The sequence below is a fragment of the Crocodylus siamensis genome, chromosome 1, assembly GCF_052110815.1.
Source record: "Crocodylus siamensis isolate JL-2025a chromosome 1, ASM5211081v1, whole genome shotgun sequence".
NCBI classification, from domain to species: Eukaryota; Metazoa; Chordata; order Crocodylia; family Crocodylidae; genus Crocodylus; species Crocodylus siamensis.
In genome coordinates this window covers 406,273,164-406,293,854 of record NC_143395.1, presented here as the reverse complement: position 1 = coordinate 406,293,854, position 20,691 = coordinate 406,273,164, and the positions used below count along the sequence as shown (strand labels likewise).

Below are 20,691 nucleotides of genomic sequence, written 5' to 3'. Positions count from 1 at the left end.
AGAATATTCTTGGACCCAGAATCCACAGCTTAGTTAAAATAATCATTTGCTTTTTAGCTCATTGCTCTCACTACACTGAATAGGAATAGGACGGTCTGTAATCCTGCATTACCTCTAATCACAGCTGCTAAGCCAAGGTTTCTCTTGCCCAGGGCAGCACACCGCATTTAAAGAGCCTGTGGAGGGCACTGAAAGGCTGAATTTCAGCTACCGAAATCAATGCCTTTTTTCCAGAGATGATGCTATTCCACCTGTAGCAAAGGAGACTGAGCCGGCAGAAGACAGTGATGCTGGACTGTCTAGTGTTCTGTCTATGCTAAATTGTACACTGCTGGGTGAAATGGATACCATATTTTCCAGTGTAGAAAACAGGTAAGAGGCACAAATGAAAGAATTGGGCCATAAGGCCAAATGCCATCCTTTGATCAGACTAGCTGTAACACAAGAGGGCCCAGGCGATACGTACAGAACAGTAAATCCTCTCCGTCCCCCGCCCCTTAAAAAAAAAATCAAACCTAAAAAAATGCAGTTGCTACTAGACTTCACTTTTAAACCACAGAAGGTGCAAGTATATATCCAAAACTCAACGATACTATACGGCAAACAGTCAACCACATCACTTCCCCTTCTTGGAACAGTCTATTTGATATACAAACCAGTTATGACAACTCAAGGGCTGTATTTCCTAAATCATAGCAAATTTTACCATTGCCTTCTGTGTGATCAGGATTGAGACAGACATTTATGAAGTCTAGTTCCCTCTTTTAAGATCTCTCCTGCTTAACCACGATTGTGGATAAGTCCACATACTTCAGCATGGTGGAACGATAACTGTTATATGAGAGGCAAAAATGCCACCTTTGGATACAGTTAAGTTTTCCAACTCCTCTCAGAGCTCCACCAGCAGAACTTGGCCTTACAGTCTTACTGAGCATTAATTTATTGCTTAATTAACCTCAATACAAATGGTTTAACAAATAAGGACACCCACCCCAAAACATGTTGGAACCACAGTCAGTTGCATTCATTGCAACACAAAGACAAATCATATCCTAGTTTGCTTTGCCGTGGTTTCATTCTTCTCTTAACAAAGGGAAAGGAAAATGATAAATATATATATTTAATCATTTCCAAATTCCACATAACTAAGAATTTAGGGCCAGGAGATTACTATGATTTGTGCCTTTGTAAAATTACCTTGCTCTGTTAAGGAAAAATATTCAATCCTGATTGTTAATGTTATACAATTGTTGGATTTTTTTTTCCTGCTTTGGTCTAAGAAAGGACCAACCAACACAATTTATGTTAATATTTTGTTTTAAATCTTATTTAATTTGCTTATCTCAGCAAATAAAATAAAAAGCCAAACAGAAACAAATCTGATAGCAATTGAAGATACCAGAATAACAGTTAAGTTTAATGTCCAAGGTTGTATTACCTAGGGCATATAAATTCACTGCACATGTTTAAGCCTGCTCTACCTTGAGATCAGGAAATCAAAGTCCAAAAAAAAATCCAAACCCAGGTACTCTGATCTCAATATAATCTAGACTAGCTATGAAAAATCAAGGGCAAGAGACAGGCAGGAAGAAAGCTGCTATATAGCTCTTCTTCCCATCATACCTCATAATGCATTTTAAGTCTTTTAAGGTCTACTCCTATTAAGAAGCAACTTTCATACAGTATTTTTGCTAATGAGCAGTCCTCAGAAATTGATATCCTAGGGCAGTAATTCTCAACCAGGGTTAGAGAATCAGCCTGGGGGGCTGAGAGATCCTTGTAGGGGTATCACAGGGGACTTTGCAGTATTACCACTATTACGTGTGCAAACATCATGATTCACAAGATAAATCCAAAGACTTCAAGTAACAATCTTTGTTGTCAAAGACATTCTAACTTGTTGTAGTCTCCCTGATGTCTTTGCAAGGGAAGAATTGCTTGATTATTTTTCTATAGTCCAAAATCGAGTCAAAACCAAGAATTGGCATTTTCCAAGGGGGATCTTGAGTCTAAAAAGTTTAAGAACTACTGTCCTAGAGGTATCTTAGAAGTGGAGGGCATTTCTTCCCACAAACAAGGACTCTATACTTCAAGATCATGAATCTAGAGGTGTATTGAACACTGTTTCATGGGGAATCAGGATACTCTTAGGGCACTTCAGGGGTGTCATTAGTCTTCCCCTACCCACCTTATAGTCCCTTTTTCCTTATGCATTAGTAGCATAGTTGAATTCACCTAACTAGCCAAAATGGTGGTGGTGTCAGTACTAAAGTATTTGGTGCCATATGTTGACTGGCTGTTAAGGAGCACAACAGATGAATTCAGATTATGTCCTCTCAGGTCAAAACCAGGCTGCACCTGCTTGCAGTAGGACTGAACCTGACTCCCCACACTTGGATCAGTTAAAGAAACAAGTGTCTGAGGCCCACCTATTACATCTGTATCTTTAAGAGAGAAACCAAGGCACAGAAAATCTGATGACATGCCTGGAAACAAACAAACAAAACTCAATTAACTTCATTCTTTGTAACTACCTGAAAGTTATATAATTATGTTTCCAAATGCAAACAAACTTGTCATCTCTGGTAAGCATCAGAAAATGTCAATTAGTTGTCTTTATATTTTAGAGCAGTGGTTTTCAACCTGTGGTCTATAGCCTCCTGGGGGTCTGTAGACTATGCCTGAGGGGTCCGCTAAAGATGACTACAAGCAATCAAAAGTATGTAAATACCCACACTTACAATTCAAAGGGGTCCACACCTCCATTCAAAATTTTTAAGGGTCCACAAATGAGAAGAGGTTGAAAACCACTGTTTTAGAGTACAGAATTTCTAGAAGGTCAGTGATAGTAGCACAGTGTTTGTAACTAGTGTAAATCACTTATTAAAGGCAACAAGCTCCATGAATGAAAGTCAATGGAAAGACTCCCCTTGACTTCACAAGAGGCTCTGCACCCCCCTAAATGAAACGTGCAGGCCTCACCAGAATACAGCATAACCGATGGGGGACAACTAGGGCAGCAGCTATAGGCACTGTCTTTGTCAGGGGGAGGTGCACAAATAGCTACACACCTACAGAGGCAGCTGATCATGCTGCTGCATTTGGCACCCTGGCAGTCAGTGCTGACCCAGGCATTGCACAGCTGCCCCAGGGACGGAGCTGCCTGGCTACACCTCTGCATACAGCACTAATCAACCTAAAGTCTTGCTTAAACACAACACATCTCTCATGCTCCCGGTAAAGTCAGTAGTGGCTTCCTGCTGACTTCAGTGGGAGCAGGCCATAGTGAAAGGGAACGCTGAATGTACTGTAATACACAGCACTAGTTCCATCTAAAGTTTTATGAACATTTTTATTGCTGCAATTGCTGCTATTTCCATCAAGGGCTGATGTTGTTTGAAATGCATTTTACTTAAATACCCAAAAAAAACCCAAACCCTTACTCCACAGTTTGAGCTAAGGGCGTCTATAGACATGCTCCAATGTGCTCTAATTAGGACATGTCATTGATGGGGTACTCTAATTAGAACGCTCCAGGATGCTGTAGTGTCCTGCGTATTCAGTGTTTCGCATTTCAGAATGGCAGTGAGGGCACTTTTAACTAAAGCTCATTTGAATTTTAGTTAAAGCACCCCCACAGCTATTTTGAAATGTGGGGCACTGAATACATATGATGTTGCAACATGTTAATTAGAGCAGCTGTCTGGAAGCCACTCTAATTAAAATGACCCCCTGCAATCTGGACCACATGTAAAGACACCCCAAGAGCCATGTTCAGTCTCTGCAAAAGCTGACTGTGGCTTAAGGAAACCTTGCATTTTTTCAAAAAAGCAAATGAGGTAAAAAAAAGTTTTGGAATTTGCCAAATTAATGAATTTCCATAATGTAAGCATTGTACTGCAACCAGCTCACTAAAAGGGTCATCAGTTTAAAAATCCACAGGTGGCTTTTGTCCAGAGTTACCATTTCCTCTAATTATCACTACAACTCTTCTGTGTGTGAATTGAGCGCTAGCGAATTTGTCCAACTGATACCCCCCAATTAATTATGTGCTTGCACAGAGCTAACAGTAGACTAAGCACTTATCTGTCCACAGACCAGCTACAATGCAGGCAGCCAGAATGTCAGCTTCCACATGTCCTCCCATCAAGCAACTACTAAGGCCTCATCTACACTGAAGTTTCACCACTACAGCTAGACCCATAGAAACCTCTTACTGTAGAGGCAGTTTATGCCAGCAAACACAGGCTTTTGCCGGGACGGCTCATACTGGTTTAGCCAGCAAAATAAGCTGTACTAGCTGCATTCACCCATATCCACATATGTAACACTACATTTTTTGTTGGCACATAAAATGTCATTAAACCTCTTTCCCAAACAAATCCATTGTCAGCAACAGTTTCTTAGAAAGACCTAGCTTAAGCCCCAGTAGCGAGAGCAATTTGCACTGACCATTCAGTTCAGTCCAAATTGCACTTCTTTCATTAATGATACAGCTATTAAGGTGGTTCTCAAAGCACAGCAGAAAATGAGGACAGCATACTTATCCCATCTGACAGCTGGGAGTTCTGAGGAAGGAGGAAGCAAGGTGACTTTCCCAAGGTCGCACAGCAAGGCAGTGGCCAAGCTGGAAATACAACCCACGTCGCCCGAGTCCTGTTTGCTACTTATTATTTTTTGTTAGGAGCCAAGACCTTACCAACACTGGGGATCTGCCCCGATTGCTGGCCACCCACCAGCTAGATGGAGCTGCACCACTGAATGTGCTTGCTATAGACAGGGCAAGTTGTTAATTCCACTTTGAAACAAGGGTAAGACGCACCTATTTGATTCTATCAAAATAAGGGAAAGGTAATAGTAACACACAGGACTACTAACCACCCAATAAAACCTTGTTCTCATCCAGGTCCAGAGCAGAGGAACATTTGATTGTTTAAAATCTGCAGCTTCTCTGCATTGAGACTCATATACAAACACGTCCCCCAAGCCCCAGCATTACAAGCTAGTAGCAGTGTGCTAACAAGCCTGCTGAGCAAGTACTTTGGGACAGTCTGAACACGTGTTATTGAAATGTTTATCTTGCTTCCTACAGTACTAGGACTTGGGCCAGATTTCCAGTGCACAAAGTGGAGCACAAAAGATGCTGTCTTATTATGTCCATAACACTGAGATTTGTACTTGGAAGCCTCTGGAGAACCCCAGAACAAACACAGGCCTGGACACAGATATCATTTCCCCAATGTCAGGGTGGGTTTGGTTCATGGGAAACTTCAAACTTCAAACACAGTCTCTCTCTGTCAGGGAACATAGCCCAGCTTCTTTCAACATCATAGCATCCATGGCTAGAGAGTAGACAGCAAGTCCACAAGAATTTAAAAAACATCTTCAGACTAGATTGAAAAAGATCCTGCACAAATTTGCCAGGCAGGAGGAATAAGGTGCAATTTTGCTCACATTCACTTGTACAAGAACTAATTACAGTCCTGGTGCCCAACACAGATGCAAGAGCATCAGCACTATGTGCACTGTGGGTCCTGTAGCAGGCCCAGGGTATGCTGCGGTTGTCTGCTGTCCCCTGCCAGTCAGTCCTCACTTGCCTGTCATCCCGACAGCTCAGTGACCAAAATGTTTCCTGGCTGCTGTGGGCCTTCCTGGAGCATGGATTAATAGAACAACTGGTCACTGCATATACAAATCACATACAGGTTTCCCTCGCCAACCACTGGGGTTAGGTTCCTGAAAGTTCCTGTGGTTGGCAAAAACCGCGGCTGGAAAGACAAAAGGCTTATGGGAAAAATGGCAGGTGGCAGGCTGATGCATGGCCACGGAAAACCGTGGTTACTTAAAACCGTATACCATGGTAGCCAAAACAGAATACAGAATATTAAGCATGGGTACTCAAAACCATGGTTGGAAAAACTGTGATTGGCAAGGGAAACCTGTAGACACCTTGCTAATAGCATTTATTAAAGTAGGCCTTCTTGGAACAGAACTAGGCATACCCTTTATGGCTTGAACAGATCTGCTGGAAATACAGCAACTCCCTGGAGACCTACACCTGCCATGCCTTGATTTTGATAATTAAATGGGACCTCAGTTCAGTTCAGGACCTTAGGTGTCTCTCTTTCACTGCTCACAGTTACTAGTCTCCAGTGCTTCATCTACAGCTCCGTGCAGGGAGCTCCTTCCTCCAGCACTACCCTCACTGCTCTTCCCTGGAACTGGGGTTATAAAGCCACCAGGACTGCCCCTCCCAGCCTCCAGGCAGTCCACCTTACAGGCACCCTTATCCTACTCTTACACTCATTGACAGTAACAGGATTATTGGGTCTTCTATTACAACCCCATACTCAGAATAGAAGCCATTGCATCCCCACTACTTGTGGGTAATTCTCAAGGATAGAGACTATTTGAGTGATCCAACCTGCAGGGGACTATGGGATAGATGGTATAGGAGGATATACAGCTGGGAAAGTCTGCAGTCTTCCAGCCTGTCTGAAATGGAAGGAAAAAAGCACCATAAACTGCTGCCAAGCCCAAGAACGGCAACAAGCCTGGTGCAATCCTGAGGCTTTGAGGCATACTGAACATATTGTAAGCAAAGTGCCTGGAAGCCAAGCCTAATTGGACCTTTACATAAGCTGCTTGTTCATAATACAATAATAAGCTTCAGTTTAGAGACTGTTATTGCCAATTGCTTCCCAAAAATGACTATCCTTGAATAGCCTCTTCAGTCTCAACATGTTATGATCTGCCCTCACCAGTATTATATGTGCAGGATATTGCAAAAAAAAAAGAAAAAGAAAAAAAAAAAAAAAAAAAAGGGGGGGAGAAATCAAGAGATTTGACTGAGCTGTCCCACACATAGGAGAGAAACACACAAAAATACAAGGACTAATTCCATCTTGGTATAACCTACTGAACTGAGTTATACTCAGGAACAAGCTGGCCCAGACGAGATTAAAGCATGCCTCTCCGTGCCAGATATTAGCAAAGGTTTGTCATACCACATGCTCCACTAACCAGCACCATGGATGAAGATTGTATCACTTCTTGTGCATCATAAAACAAAGGTTAGAAAGTACTGCTCTGCAGAGCATAGTTGCTCCAAACCTTGTTTGTTCCAGTTCAGGTTATCTCCCAGGATCTAGAGGCTGAAGGACACAGTGATGAAGTAACCCTTCCTCAAATCTGTCATTCAGAAGAGGACTGTTAGGCAAATACTGAAGAAAATGGATGGATCCACATAATGGGCATCCATTGCTCTGGGTTGCGGCAGGAAAAATACAGCCTGTGGCGGCAGCGGCAGGCCCTCAGGGCACTCATGGTCAGCGGAGGTGCAGCCACCCAGTGGTGCACGGCTCCAGCCAGTTCTGGGAGCTGCACGTAGAGGCAAGGAGTGAGCCAGGCCAGCCTGCCTCTATTGCACGGGGTTCCCTGCAACGCAAGTGCAGCTCCCAGCATTCATGCACCACTGGGGGGAAGCCCCCCGCAATGGAGCCGGTGGACCGGCCCCACTCCCTGCCACCACATGCAGCTCCTGAGACTTTGCTAGGAAGTGGGGAGAGGGGCTACCCATCACTTCTGGCGGAGTCCTGGCAACTGTATGGGGCAACAGGGTGCAGGGAAGGCAGCCAGCTCTATTATGCAGGGCTTCCCCCCAAGTGGCGCATGAGTGCTGGGAGCTGCACAGGAGCCCCACATGATAGAGCTGGGCCAGCCTGGCTCCACTCCCTGCTGCCACGTGCAGCTCCCAGGACTGGCCGGAGCCACATGCCACCAGGCAGCAGCGCGTGCATGGGCCACAAGCACCCTGAGGGACTGCCACCTGCTGCTACTGCCGCTACTGCTTCCACCATGGGGGGAGTGCATGGGGGGTCCCCACACCCCCCCTCACCCCCACAACTCCTCTGCATATACACCCCCCACACCCCCAATATACCCTACACCCTCCTGCACACACACAGCCACACCCCCTCACAAACTCACCCACACACACCCCCGCACACTCCCCCAAAGACACCCCACACACAATATTCAAGAGTAAGACTTTATTTTTCAGTTAGTATGCAATCACCTCTATATACACTATGCAAACACACAGAAATCAGGACAAAAATATTTTTTGGAATAAAATTAAAATATGTTATAGTAAATGATTGGTTTTTAGTATACAATTTGTTTTTTTTTTCCCAGTTCTAGGAGGGCAACCCTTCCTCCCCGCCAAAGGAGTACTTCCAGGGGCAAGGGGAGGGGCTCCCAGTGGCAAAAGCCAGGGGGTGGGATTTCCAGTCCCAATATGGCAACCAGGGGGCAGGGCTACTCTTGCAGCCCTTGACGGCTCACCAGAACTCATTAAGCGGCCCTCCAGCTGAAATAATTGCCTACCCCTGCTCCTGCTCTAAGTGTTGCTACTATATTATCCAGTCACACAAACGCCCAATTTTGCCTCACATGCAACCCGTTTCATATCCGGACTAATTTTAAGGCTAAACCATGTAAATGCTGCCTCACCTGCTTTGTACCTTCATCTGTTATATATTATGTTGCTGGCATGCTTAATTTCCTAACTTTGCTCCCTGTGATGTCGAAGTAGAACTTTAAAACTCGTTTCTACATACCGTGCTCTCGATACGCCCAAGACCAATGGAAAGCCCAAACATGTGGCAACATAAACCAGCAGGAAAGGAGTTAATTGCCCGTTCCTTGATGGGGCTTAATCCTGAATACCCATCTAGTCATCATTTTTATAAATCATCAAGATACATTCCATGAGAAGCACAAGTGGGCAGCACATGCAAATACAAAAAACATATAAACTATTAGCCAAATATATTAAAAGGCCTAATTCTATACACTGTATCTGCACTGCAGCTTCCATAAAAAGTACAAGTTATCTGCAGTTCTTGCCTGTTCCTCAAACAATGCTAATATTCTGCCACTTCCAGGGAAAAAAGTGCTGACCTCCATATCTGGATGTCTGCAGCATTTGTGATGGCAGAGATCCAAAAGGGTTTGACTCAGAAGTGGGCGCTTCAGCCAAACGTGAGTTATTTTCATACCACCAACTGAAATATGTACAAATGAAGGCAGTTTGGTGTACAGAAAAAGATTACAACTGATCTTGGAAGGAATAATTTGGGTCCTTGAGACTCTAAAGATATGTAGTTAAAGGTAAACCTGCCTGGTTAACGCATTTACCCTTGCTTTCAGCTCAATTAGCTTGCTAACTGCATTCCTAGTTAGGGCAGCATGCATATTTACAACAGAGCCCGGAAGAACTGGGGAGTAATAAATAGAATTTAGTAATAGATCAGTGAAGCCATCATCTTTAACAGACGATATGTAATAAGAAATCATCCTGTTTGTTTGAAGTGACCTATTTCCAATTAGGTTCCAATCCTAAATGCCAGAGAGTGCAAGGGAGAAGATACAATGCAGCCCCTGCCCAAGTCAGCCAAAGCACTCTGTGAGCTACAGACCAGTTTTCCTTCTCTGCAGGTAGGCCAGCCCTGCGCCAAGTCACTCAGGAATTCTGTACCTTGGAGAGTACCCACACAAAGCAATATTGGAGTGGACTAAAAACTAGAAATACAACATATAGTGATATGCAGTATACTTAATCTAAGAGAGATATTAGTTCATAGAGGGCCAAGAGCTAAGTATTCCTGACTACAGTGGTTCACGATCCATGGGGTCATGCACGGATGCAAGATCCTTCCCACCGCCTCCCAGTTTGTATCCTGAGCGCAAGGCCTTGCTCTGCATCAGCAGAACTGGGCTGAGGGCACTCATGCTTGAGGGATGTCATTCTTGTTTCTATGGTGCTGATTTTAGATCCAAGCTTCTGGATTCCTCTTGCCCCTCTCATTGTCTAGGATGCCTTTCCCAGTACCCCTGCTTTCCCTAAATCCCGTGGATCAAGCTTCTCTCCTGAGACCTCTGAAAACAGACTCCTTTCCCAGACCACATGCCCAGACTTTTTGCAGGATAAAGTGATAACATTCATGTTAATGCACATTTGTGAACAAGCAGGAAATGTACATGGCCCCTGCTTTTAAAAATCCCACTAGAACCAGACCTCTCTGGTAATTTGGGTACTGTCAAACTTATTAAATCTCTTGAGCAGCCAAACTGTCATGTGATTCCCTAGATAGTAGCACACATGGAGGTCTGTGTGCTGACTGATCTTTTGAAAGCATTAGCAATTGTGGGCAGACACTAGCTCTTACGCTGCTTCATGTTTCATTTCTACAACATTTCAAGGACTGGAAGTGAACAACTGCTTTAAACAGCACTTCTTAAAATCTAAGAACTAATTCTTTCCACTTCCTCTCCATCGATTTGTGAAACCTTTCTGTCAAATTAAGGGTGGCTGCCTCATTTTTTTGCCTCTCTAGGCCATTAAGGGCCCCAGGAGAAGACCATTAAAACATCTTGTGTAACTCTGAACAAGGGAGAAAAGTGGTAATATTTAGAAACAGAAAGAATAGTGTACAGGATCCTATAAGAAGTAAGTTTTTGAAAATCATAGCAGCTTGGTTATACCCCTCTCAAAAGCTAGGCAGCAACCAAATTTTTCTTTGAAATGTCTTCCTCTGGTCAAGTGTTAAAAACTGTGCATTCAAATCTTTTTAGAGTACCCAAAGGAAACAATCTGCAAAGTTTCCTTCCACGTGACTTTCGCCATGCCTGTCAGAGAACTAATAATAAATCCTAGATCTCATCCTCCCATTCAACACACTGGTCCATCTCTGCTTTGTGCTTTCGGGAAGATACTGCAGTCAGTTTCAGCAAGCAAAGCTGGATGTACAACAACACACCAACCTGTTCTATAAATCACAATGATTTGAGAAATGGAGCCAAATGAATTACAAACCCTTCTCAGGGAGTTGGTGTAATCGCCAAATTCCATTCTTCACCAATATTTAGGAATAAACCTTTTGTAACTTATTCATCCAGTAGTCTCACTTAGTCAGCAAAAGCCAGTGGAAGGAAAACATAGCAAGGAAGCCATGTCCTCAGTGTATTTATCATTCACCTTTTCTTGGAGAGATTTGGAAAAACAGATGGGCTTTGTACACTATACTCTACACATCAATAGAGTCAGGCAGCAGTGAGCTCTAAAGGCCGCCACAGAAAGATCATGGACAGCAGGTTCCTTCCTGTTCAAAGGACCATTAATTGCTCACTGCTCTGTTACGTCCCCTAAGGAATCAGAGGCCTGTTCAGAGCTGCTTAGCTTATTGCCAAGCGCTGCTACCAAAATAGCTTAGAGGGCCCATGCTGGCATGCAAGCTAAACTACTGATTACAATTAGCAGATATCCCTACCTCTCTGGGGTATTGTGTGGATGATTGCATTGAGGACTGTGAAGTGTTCAGATACCACATTAAAAAGGGCCATATAAATACTGTTCTACATCGATCTGGGGCAGAAGCTTGCAACCTGAATCCCAACAAACATCCCTCTTTATACACAAACTCGAGGGGGAGATTTTTATGGATCCGATGAAACATGATATATGTGACACATTTCACCGGTGACAGAAACATGGTTTCTCTCCTTCCTGTGCTTGCAACCAAGTTCTGTTGGGTCTTTAACGCCCTCAAGGAAGAAAGAGAACAAAAATGAGACAACACAAGAGGAGGCTGAGAGGTGATCTTGTGGCTGTCTACAAACTCATCGGTGGGGGGGCAGCAGGAAATAGGGGGTACGATGTTTACCAGGGTGCCCATTGGGGTAACTAGAAACAATGGCTACAAACTGAAGAAGAGGAAATTTAGAAACATCAGAAAACAATTCTTTACGGTGAGGGTTGCCAAAATATGGAATATGCTTCCAAGGGAGGTGGTGCTGTCCCTTCCTTGGAGGTATTTCAGAGGAAACTGGACAGACATCTGGCTGGGGTCATGTGACCCCAGCACCCTTTCCTGCCCAAGGCAGGAGGTCAGACTTGATGATCTAATCGGTCCCTTCTGACCCTAAAATCTATGAAATCTATAAGTAGGCCCTCAGGAAAACAAAAAGACTTGCTACTTAAGGAATCAAAGAGGAAGCCTTGCCCTTGACTTCATAAGAAGCAGGGTCAGGTTTTCAAGAAACATAATAGACTGATGACTTGCAGTAATTACCTGAACCATTCCAATCTGAAGCAATACATTATTGCATCACTTTGACCCGCTTCACTAGTCAAAGGTGAAGGTCCTAATTTTCCAGTAATAACTGATATACGTGATGGCAGTAGACACACCAGATATCTTTCTCTTGATAAGATACCTTTGGACAATGCTAGCTGACAAGACAGTTATGAAGAAAAAAAACAGAACTAAAGCACTTCAGCTCCAACAATTCAATGCTTTTCATGGATAACTGATACATTTTCAGTCTCTCCCCAGCCTTACAGGCGGTTCTGAACTATTTGATGGCATAGTACAGTAGCCTCCACTACAACAGATGATGCACTGTGGTGCAGCAGTCTGATGCATCAAGGGAGCTGCCATTAATTGTACATGAAGTGGAACGTAAAGGTCCCAACCACTGCAATAGGGCCTGAGCAGTATAAAAAGATAAGAAAAGATCAAAGATAATCCTTGCCCCAAGGAGTTTGAAACCTCAAGTTCAAGACAAGAGGCAACAGGTAGTTACCAGAGAAAATTATAATCAACTTCCCAACTGTTCAGACCCCTAGCTGCTGTCCAGTTTATTTACTGCAGGTGCAGGCCTTGCTGGAGCATCGATCAATGCTGACACAAAGGCTTTGCTAAAGCTTTGGCCAGGCCTCACCTGCAAGCCGGACGGATGCACGAACTTCTCACGTTAAAAACTTGGCAGGCTTGCATGGCAAGAGATGGGACAGAGACATGGTGGTACAAGGCAGGACAGCCCAGTACTGGGATAAAGCTGAAACACCCAGGTCAGGACTGAAACAAGCCCCCAGTACAAGACAGTCTGAGATGCTCAACATGTAGATGGAAAGTAATATGTCATTTGTTTTGTTCATTGTATAAAAGGAGAATTGGAAAACAAGAAAACTTTGCCTGCATAGTGGCAACTACTTTGTCACAGGTGCAAATGCCTTAGCTCCTGGTCTGATGTACTTGTTAGGCCAAAGCATGTTAAGGCTGTGCTGGTAGACAATAAACCTGGCCGAATCTTTGCCACCGAACCGAGCCTGCAGTTGTTCTTTAAGGCAAGACCGGTGTTGGGATTTCCTGGCTGCGAATTTTGCTGGCACCACAGATCCTGAGACTTCAGCACTGACAACACGTTGATAACGCTCGATGAGAACAACAGTAATAAAGGCACCCATAACCCAAGATGACAGTAGGCACATTTATAAGATATCCGATAACTGGAGTAGTCTGTCAGAATATCAGCATAAGATTTCAACCCCAAATTCCCAAAGCCTATATACAGTCAGACCCCAATTACGTGGGGGATACGTTCCTGAAAAACACTGTGTAAGTTGAAACTGTGTAACTGGAGGCATTAAGTCAATGGAAAACAGGGGGCTAGGGACCTGGGACCAAAATTTGGTAACATTATTTCACGGTAAAAGGATATATAAACACAACATAATGGAATTAATAGCCTTATTAAAACCTTTACTCCCGGCTACGTGGTCATACAGAGACAAAACTTTAGCCCTAATTGCGGCACTGTTGATAACAGCTCCTTTTTTATTGGTCATTTCATTGATCCAAAGATTAAGGCGTTTCTCAACCTTATCTAAATGAGGAATTCAAGTCACCAATGACACTCTCGAACTCGCAGGGATTGTCATTTTCACACCATCTCTAATCGTTTGCTCACTCATTTTTTTTAATGGTATGCACAGTCGATTCACTTAAACTATACTGGTGAGCAACTGACACAGCACTATTGCCTTCTATCAAGGATTTCTATTTTCTGGGCCAGGGTGATAGACTTACGTGCTCTTTTGGGCACAACATCAAGGGCTTTCTTTGACGCCATTTTCACAGATATTCAGGGGTTAATATAACCAAAAATGATGGAAAGTCTTGGAGGAGATGACAAGTGATGCTACCGCTATGTAAGCAGACTCCAAACTAACAACCGCTCTACCGCAAACAGTATAAATGTGAAACAGGGTGTCACATACATTGAAACACGGTCACGTTATATAAAGCGTGTATAGGTGAATCAGTGCAACTGAGGGTCCGACTGTATACATTTATATTATCCTCCAATTCACACGTTGCTCTGATGTTTGTAATCAGGAGGCAGACAGGAGGATGAGGAACTGCGCTATTCATAAATACAACACGACCTGGGGCGCTTTTTGCGCTCCTTGGGAATTTGGTCCAGAGCAGCAAGAAGCCAGTCTACCCCAGAGCCCGAACAATACTGAGCATTTAAAAAAATTCTTTCCCGTAGGAAGCGTGATTTTTAGGACATAAAACAGAGGTTACCGTGGACCCAGTGGAGAGAGGCTCAAAAACAAAACCAGCCCAAACTCACTTCCCCTTTTTAATGCAAAGAAATTTTTTTTTAAAAGCCAGTTTCACTTCTAAAGGCAGCTTTCAAAACATCCTTACTATCCACGGTGGGTTTTCATCAAGCAAGTCACCAACCTCTTCCTTCCCTCATTTTTTTTGAATTAAGCACAGAGAGTTTGGCCGCAGGCTGTCGCTCACCTCCGGCGGAGGCCGGGCAGACCCCCGCGCGCTGCCGCACCCGCACCCCGCTCCCGGGAGAAAAGGGGCCCCGCGCAACCAGGCAGACGCGCCCGCGTTGAAACCCGCGCCCAGGCTCTGCGGGGGCCCCGGCGCTGCCGCGGCCCCGCTACCTTGTTGAGATGCGGGTTGCGGGTGACGTCGTAGCCCCTCTTCTTGAGGGCGGCGGCGCGGGCCGGCGCGGCGGGGCCGTCGCCGCGGCAGCCGCGGGCGGGCGGGCGCAGGAGCGGCGGCGGCGGGCGGCCCCGCAGCAGGCGCAGCAGGCGGCCGGCCACCCCGCAGCCCGGCATCGCGGCGGCGCATCGGGCCCGCACACGCGGAAGCCAACCCAGGAAGCGGATCCCGCGGCAGCTGCGGCCCGGCGCCTCCCCGCCCCCTGCACCTGCTCCGCCCGCCCCTCCCCCCCGTGCCTCAGTTTCCCCTGAGAAACTCAGGAAGGGAGGAATAACGTCTTTGCGTCCCCTTAGGCCGCGCTTATGCTCCTTCCCCCTCGTGCTGCCGGGCCCGGGGGCGGGGGGGGGGATGAATCTCTACCCCCCCACCCCCCGTGCCGCTGTTTTCCCATCTGGGAAATGGGCGCAATGGGCGTGGAGGAAGGCCGCTGAGGCTCTTGCCCCTCCGCTTTATTGTTTTGGCCCTGGTAGAAAAGGAGAATTGGAAACTTTGTAGCCGCAGGCGCGAATGCCTTCGCTCCTGGTGTGATGCGCGGTGTTTGGCTGAACCGTGTGCAGGCGGCTGCTGGGAGGCGATAAACCTGGTCTTCGCCGCTGAACCGAGCCTGGTGGGCATTCGTCACCCCGTGTACAGGCAGTCCTCAACTTGCAACGTTTCGAGTTACGACGTTTCGTGCTTAGGAGGTTTATAAATTGACATCCTGTTTCAACTTTCGGACTTACAACATTTTGAGTTACGTTTCGCACTTACGGCATTTATAACCTGACACCCTGTTTCAACTTTCTGACTCGCAGCGCTTTGGGTTACGTTTCGCACTTCTGAGGTTTATAAATTGACGCCCCGTTTCAACTTTCTGACGTCAGTGTCGACTTGACAGTGCTTGATCTGATGTGATGCCATGACAGCGAACACATTCAAGACTCCAGAAAAACCTGCAGCCAAGACTCCTGAGAAGACTCCAGCCAAGAACCCGTCAAAAAGTCCAGCAAAGCCACCTCAAAGAAGTCCTCCCAAATCCATATGAGTATAAATCCATTAATGTGGCTATATGACCCATCTATAATTGATGGAGTACAAACTTCTTGGTTATTTTTAGTGAAAATAGGGTATCGGGCCTTGGTTCAGGAACCAATCCCCCATTTATAACATTGCTTCCTATGGGAAAATTGGTTCCGAGTTGCAACGTTTCGACTTAAGATGCGGTTTTCAGGAACCAGTTGTGTTGTAAGTCCGAGGGCTGCCTGTATTTGGGGTGAGGAAGGAATTTTACTCTGTAGGGACTGTGAGAGATGCAGCGGGGGGCATGGCCCTCTGCTGGGGTATACTGACATCAGAGCTGACTCTAGTTGGGTGCGGGGCCCAGAGCAAATCAGCCTGTGTGGGGGCGCCTTAACTCTGTGTGGGGCTGTGGTACCCCTGTGGTTCTTCCGCGGCGCTGGGCTGAGCTGCCAGCGTCAAGCAGGCCCCATGGAAAGGGCTGTGGCTGCTCCACCTGGCTCTGCAGGGCTCCCCCGAAGTGCGGGGCCCAGGGCAGTCACCCCAATTCACTGTACCCTAGGAACAGCTCTGATTGACGTATCTATTGGTATATATCAACAATATTTCAGAGAAGCAGGATGCTGGGTGCCGAGGTCTCCCAGCTGTGGCAGGGTAGGGTGTTCGCTCTGTTGTGTTAGGGTTGAGGGTCGTCTTACGTAGAGTTTAGTTTATGGTTTGTATGGGATGGTTCGGGTAGGGATGATCGTGCCTCAGGGAGGGGGTTGGACTAGAGGACCTTGAGCTGAGGCTGGATGTATACCTTGGCCACAGAGACATCGTCAGCTCCAAGTCTGGCTCCTTTGGAAGCACCTTGAGCTCCTACACCTGCTCAGGTGCCCCCATCCCAAGACTGTGATATCGTTCTGTTTTTCAAACACGCTTTTCTCTCTAACATCGGACTCTGAGATATATTAAAGCAACAGCAGAGGCTGGCACCCTCCACCAAAGGAAGACATGGCCCACGCTGACTTTGCCCCCCAGTGCTGGCAGCTGCCCCAAAAAAGAAAGAAAAAGATAAAACAATTTAGAAAACGGGCTGTGATTCCAGCTGGAGTCATTTCACTCATAACAAACTTACCCATTACTTGTAACAACAGCAGGGGAGCAATTTGAAGGCATCAACAGGAATGTGGTTTCTAGTTTATTTGTATTTGGGAAACAGTCTCAGAGGGGTTCAAAGCAGAGACCAGTCAAACTTCAGCCTGGCCAAGTTGCAAGATAAAACTGTCCTTGGTTCTGTACACGTATTTCCCTTTTCTCCCCCCTTTTGTTCTAATAAGCTGCTGTACAAGAAATGAGCAGTTACTGAGTCCCTGCTGTAAAGTATGTGCTGACACTAATAGTTCCTGCTTCCTTTCAGCATTAATGCTGCTATCCCTATGCCTCAAATACCAGAAACAACCCTTTGTATTCCTTCTGCCCCTCCCCAACTGTGTCCTTTACAAAACATTACATGAGGCACCCAAATGTAATGGAGCTGCTTTCTGCTGCATCCCTAGGACATACCCAACACCATTCTCAGGTCCCCCGTCTCATGTGCACTTAGTAGCTACACAAGGCATTTCAGCACTCAGCACATGGAGAGAAGTGAGTGGGGCATGTTTTCATGGCGGTATGCCCTTGCACAGTGTGGACAGCTGTGTGAGAGAGAAATACGTTCATTATTTTTGCACTTCTGGAAAAAACAGAAGCATAGAAAGCATCTGCCTAGCCAGCTACTTCTACAGCCTACATCACTAGGTGCTTCACGGTGGCTGCACCTACCTGAGATGCTTACGTGCAGTAGCTCGTTACTACTGCACAGTAGCATCGCGGGGCATGAACCACGATGTGACACTACCGTGCAGTAGTAACAAGCTACTGCACAGTCAGTGTCACCACGAAGCCATGCAGAGATGCTACTGTGCAGTAATGCTGGTTACTGCACAGTCAGTGAGCACCTGTGTATGCAAGTGTATAATATGTGGCTACTGTATAATATATTTACACGTGTTGTTGGCAAGCCTTCGATTCCAGGATGATTTCTGCCACAGCTCACTGGTGGGTCTTCATGTGACTTTAGAGTCCAATCCTTGAGCTGCTGATCTGTCTGAAGAAACTGCAGGTCTTTCTGCAGGAAAGAATAACTAGAATTTCTGGGATTTCTCTCATTTTCCTTCTTCTGCTCTCTCTCCTCTGCTCTGAGGGCAAAATGCTCAACTTCAAAGTGGGCTGCCACTTTGTTGAGATTGTGGCACCCTTGGAGTTGGTTGGCAGCCAGCTCCTCCAAACCCTTGATGTCGGCATCTGTTTTCTTAAAGTGTCCCTTTAAAGTCCAGCGTGTGTCCCAGCATGGGGTGCTGGGAATTTCTTGGCTCCCATGCTTCCTCATGCCTCCTGGGGCATGTGTCTTTAAGTAGGGAAAGCCCAGGATTTCCCACTGATGGAGATGCACCCCTGCGATCTCCCTGCTGTGTCTCCATAAGTGGGGAAAACCCGGGGTGCCATGCTTACAGAGACCCCCAGGAGGGGCCCAATTCTGCCTGGGAAGTCTGGGGGTGTGCAGGATCAGGCCCTTCAAGCCTTCAAAGCACCTGCCCAAGATAGCTGGAGAGTGCAGGTAGCTCTGGCTGCCCTTGCTCTCCCACCACCAAGCAAACAGCACAATCTATTACCACCTTTGTCATGACCGTAAATGGTGGGCATGCGAAAGGGTATAGATGTCTGCTTGCTTCTCCTTGTGCTGCCATAAAAATCTTGATGGTGGCACAAAGGTGAGGAAAGGTGACATATGTTTCCACTTGTAGGCACAGAGTCATGTAGAGGTTTGAAGGGAAGGAAAAGCAGTGTAAAGTTGAAGCCAACAACAAGAGGTAACTAGAGGGAGTGCCAAGCAGGGCTGGGGCAGCGATGTGGCCGGTTCCATTTGGGTTTTTAAACAACAAGTATCATTACAGCATCTAAGTGCCTTCCAGTAGGGCATTAAGCAATGTGACTCCTGTCACATGTTGTTTTTTCTCTGAGTGCCTTGTTTTGGCAAGCATTCGGTTTTTATGCATGTTGCCCTCTAGTCATGGTAGAGAAGGTAAGGTCAAAGAATAAAGCCTTGTTTTTGGAGTAGAAGGTGAAGAGATTTATAATGGTCTGTTGTTCTACTTAGAGTTCATTGCAGAGTCTTGCACTCACCCCAGAGAAAGTTTTGTCTCCTGCACAGACATATTTTTATCCTTATTGTAAGGAGCTTCATTGTGACAGGAGGAGCGAAACTGTTGGTCACAGTCCCTGTCCTGCTTTTGGATAAAAGACCACTTTAGATACTCTTTTACATACCCTCGGTACAAATCATTGAATCCCTTGGATGACTGACCTTCACGTTGATTTGATATTTTCTAGAGGGCAGATGTGACATGCTTGTGTTGCCTGTGTGGCTGAGAAGATGCACTGCAGTATTCTGTACTTGCTGGAGTTTCCTGAGCACTGAAGGCTTTGTGCCCAGGATATTTCCGTGCTGCAATGTGGCTGGGAGGTGACAAGGATAATGAGCCCTGTTAAGATGGGATGGAGTCAGCCTAAGGTGATTGAAAAGCATTAGACATAGAAAGCCATTAGTCACAGACAGGGGAGCTTAGTTTTAGCAATCCATTCAAGAGATGCCCTAAACTATAGAATGGATTGACCAACTACAGGTTATGTACCTTTGACCAAAGGAGATTGCACTGTCCCCAGATGCTCACCAGAGTACCCCCCAGCATCATCTCTCTTCTACCTCATTTCAGCTTGAGCAAGTTGTTTTTCATCCATGAAATGATCTCATGGAAGAACTGGGCCTTGGTTTTATCTAGTGAAGGGTAAATATGAGCGCATGTTGCTAGCACTTGGGTCCATTATGTCGAACTGTAAGACACCTGACCACTATCCACAGCTTAGGCTATCAGATGGTGATTGAATCCAGCCCATAAGCTGCCTAATTCCTACACCTACCTAGTCCTCAGTTCCTGTCTTTACTTCCCACTCCTGAGTAGGACCTTCAGCTCTCAATCCCTGTCTTGGTCTTTGCCTTAGACACTGCATTTTTTTGATCCTGACTGGACCCCTGGCTCAAGTCTCAGTTCCTACTGGTACTGATATCCTGGATGCAGAATAGGATCAGAGAGAGAATTGATCTAGGTGGGACTTCAGGAGTGAAGGGTCTAGTGGTGCAGAGACAGTTTGCCATCACCAATTGATGCAACTCTCCAGGAAAGACTCAAACTATTTTAGTACATTCCCCTGGATTCATGCCACCAGGGACAGCTGTTATGCATGACTGACGGTAGCAAGTGCTGCAGAGGATGATGTGAATGGATGCCAGCTCTCATTTCCTTACAGATGGAGATCACCCTTCAATGCCTGTAAAACAGTTTCAGTTCTGTGTTCTGCCCTGAATCCAGACTATGCCAGATCTAGAATATTAGCTTCAGTTAGATCATTGGTTCCCAGCCTTGGGGTGCAACCCAAATCAGGCTCACGGGGGGTCCTCAATAGAGTCACAAAGGGCCCACACGCATATGCACACTCACACACACAGCTCGGGAGTGGCGGGTGGGTGGGACGTGGCCCCACGGACAAAGGGGGCAATGGCAGCTCCCCCACTCCTGGGCTGCCGCTGCCACACTCTGCTTCCAGCAACCCCCATGGCAGTGGGTCAGGAGGTCCTGTTGGTGGCCAAGTTAGGGTTGCAGCAAAAAACGCTGGGAACCACTGAGTTACATGAATTTGCAGTTGGCCTTTGCCTCAATGAGTCTATTCAGGACTGGGAAGT

The 20,691-nt window shown here is 46.0% G+C and overlaps 1 protein-coding gene across 2 annotated transcripts in view; it reads right to left on the bottom strand.

Annotated features, from left to right (window-relative positions):
- The window catches only part of ME3 (malic enzyme 3), a 179,430-nt gene extending 164,385 nt beyond the window's left edge, over positions 1 to 15,045 (bottom strand). Inside the window, exon 1 of one of the 2 annotated variants that reach the window (XM_090030613.1) lies at positions 14,813 to 15,045. In XM_090030613.1, coding sequence (XP_089886739.1) covers positions 14,813 to 14,989 — 177 coding nt within the window. In that variant the 5' untranslated portion in view covers positions 14,990 to 15,045. Of the gene's footprint in view, positions 1 to 14,660; positions 14,787 to 14,812 lie in introns of those variants that run through there. The other variant, XM_090030616.1, reaches the window with a different exon arrangement.
- Positions 15,046 to 20,691: the final 5,646 nt, after the last annotated feature.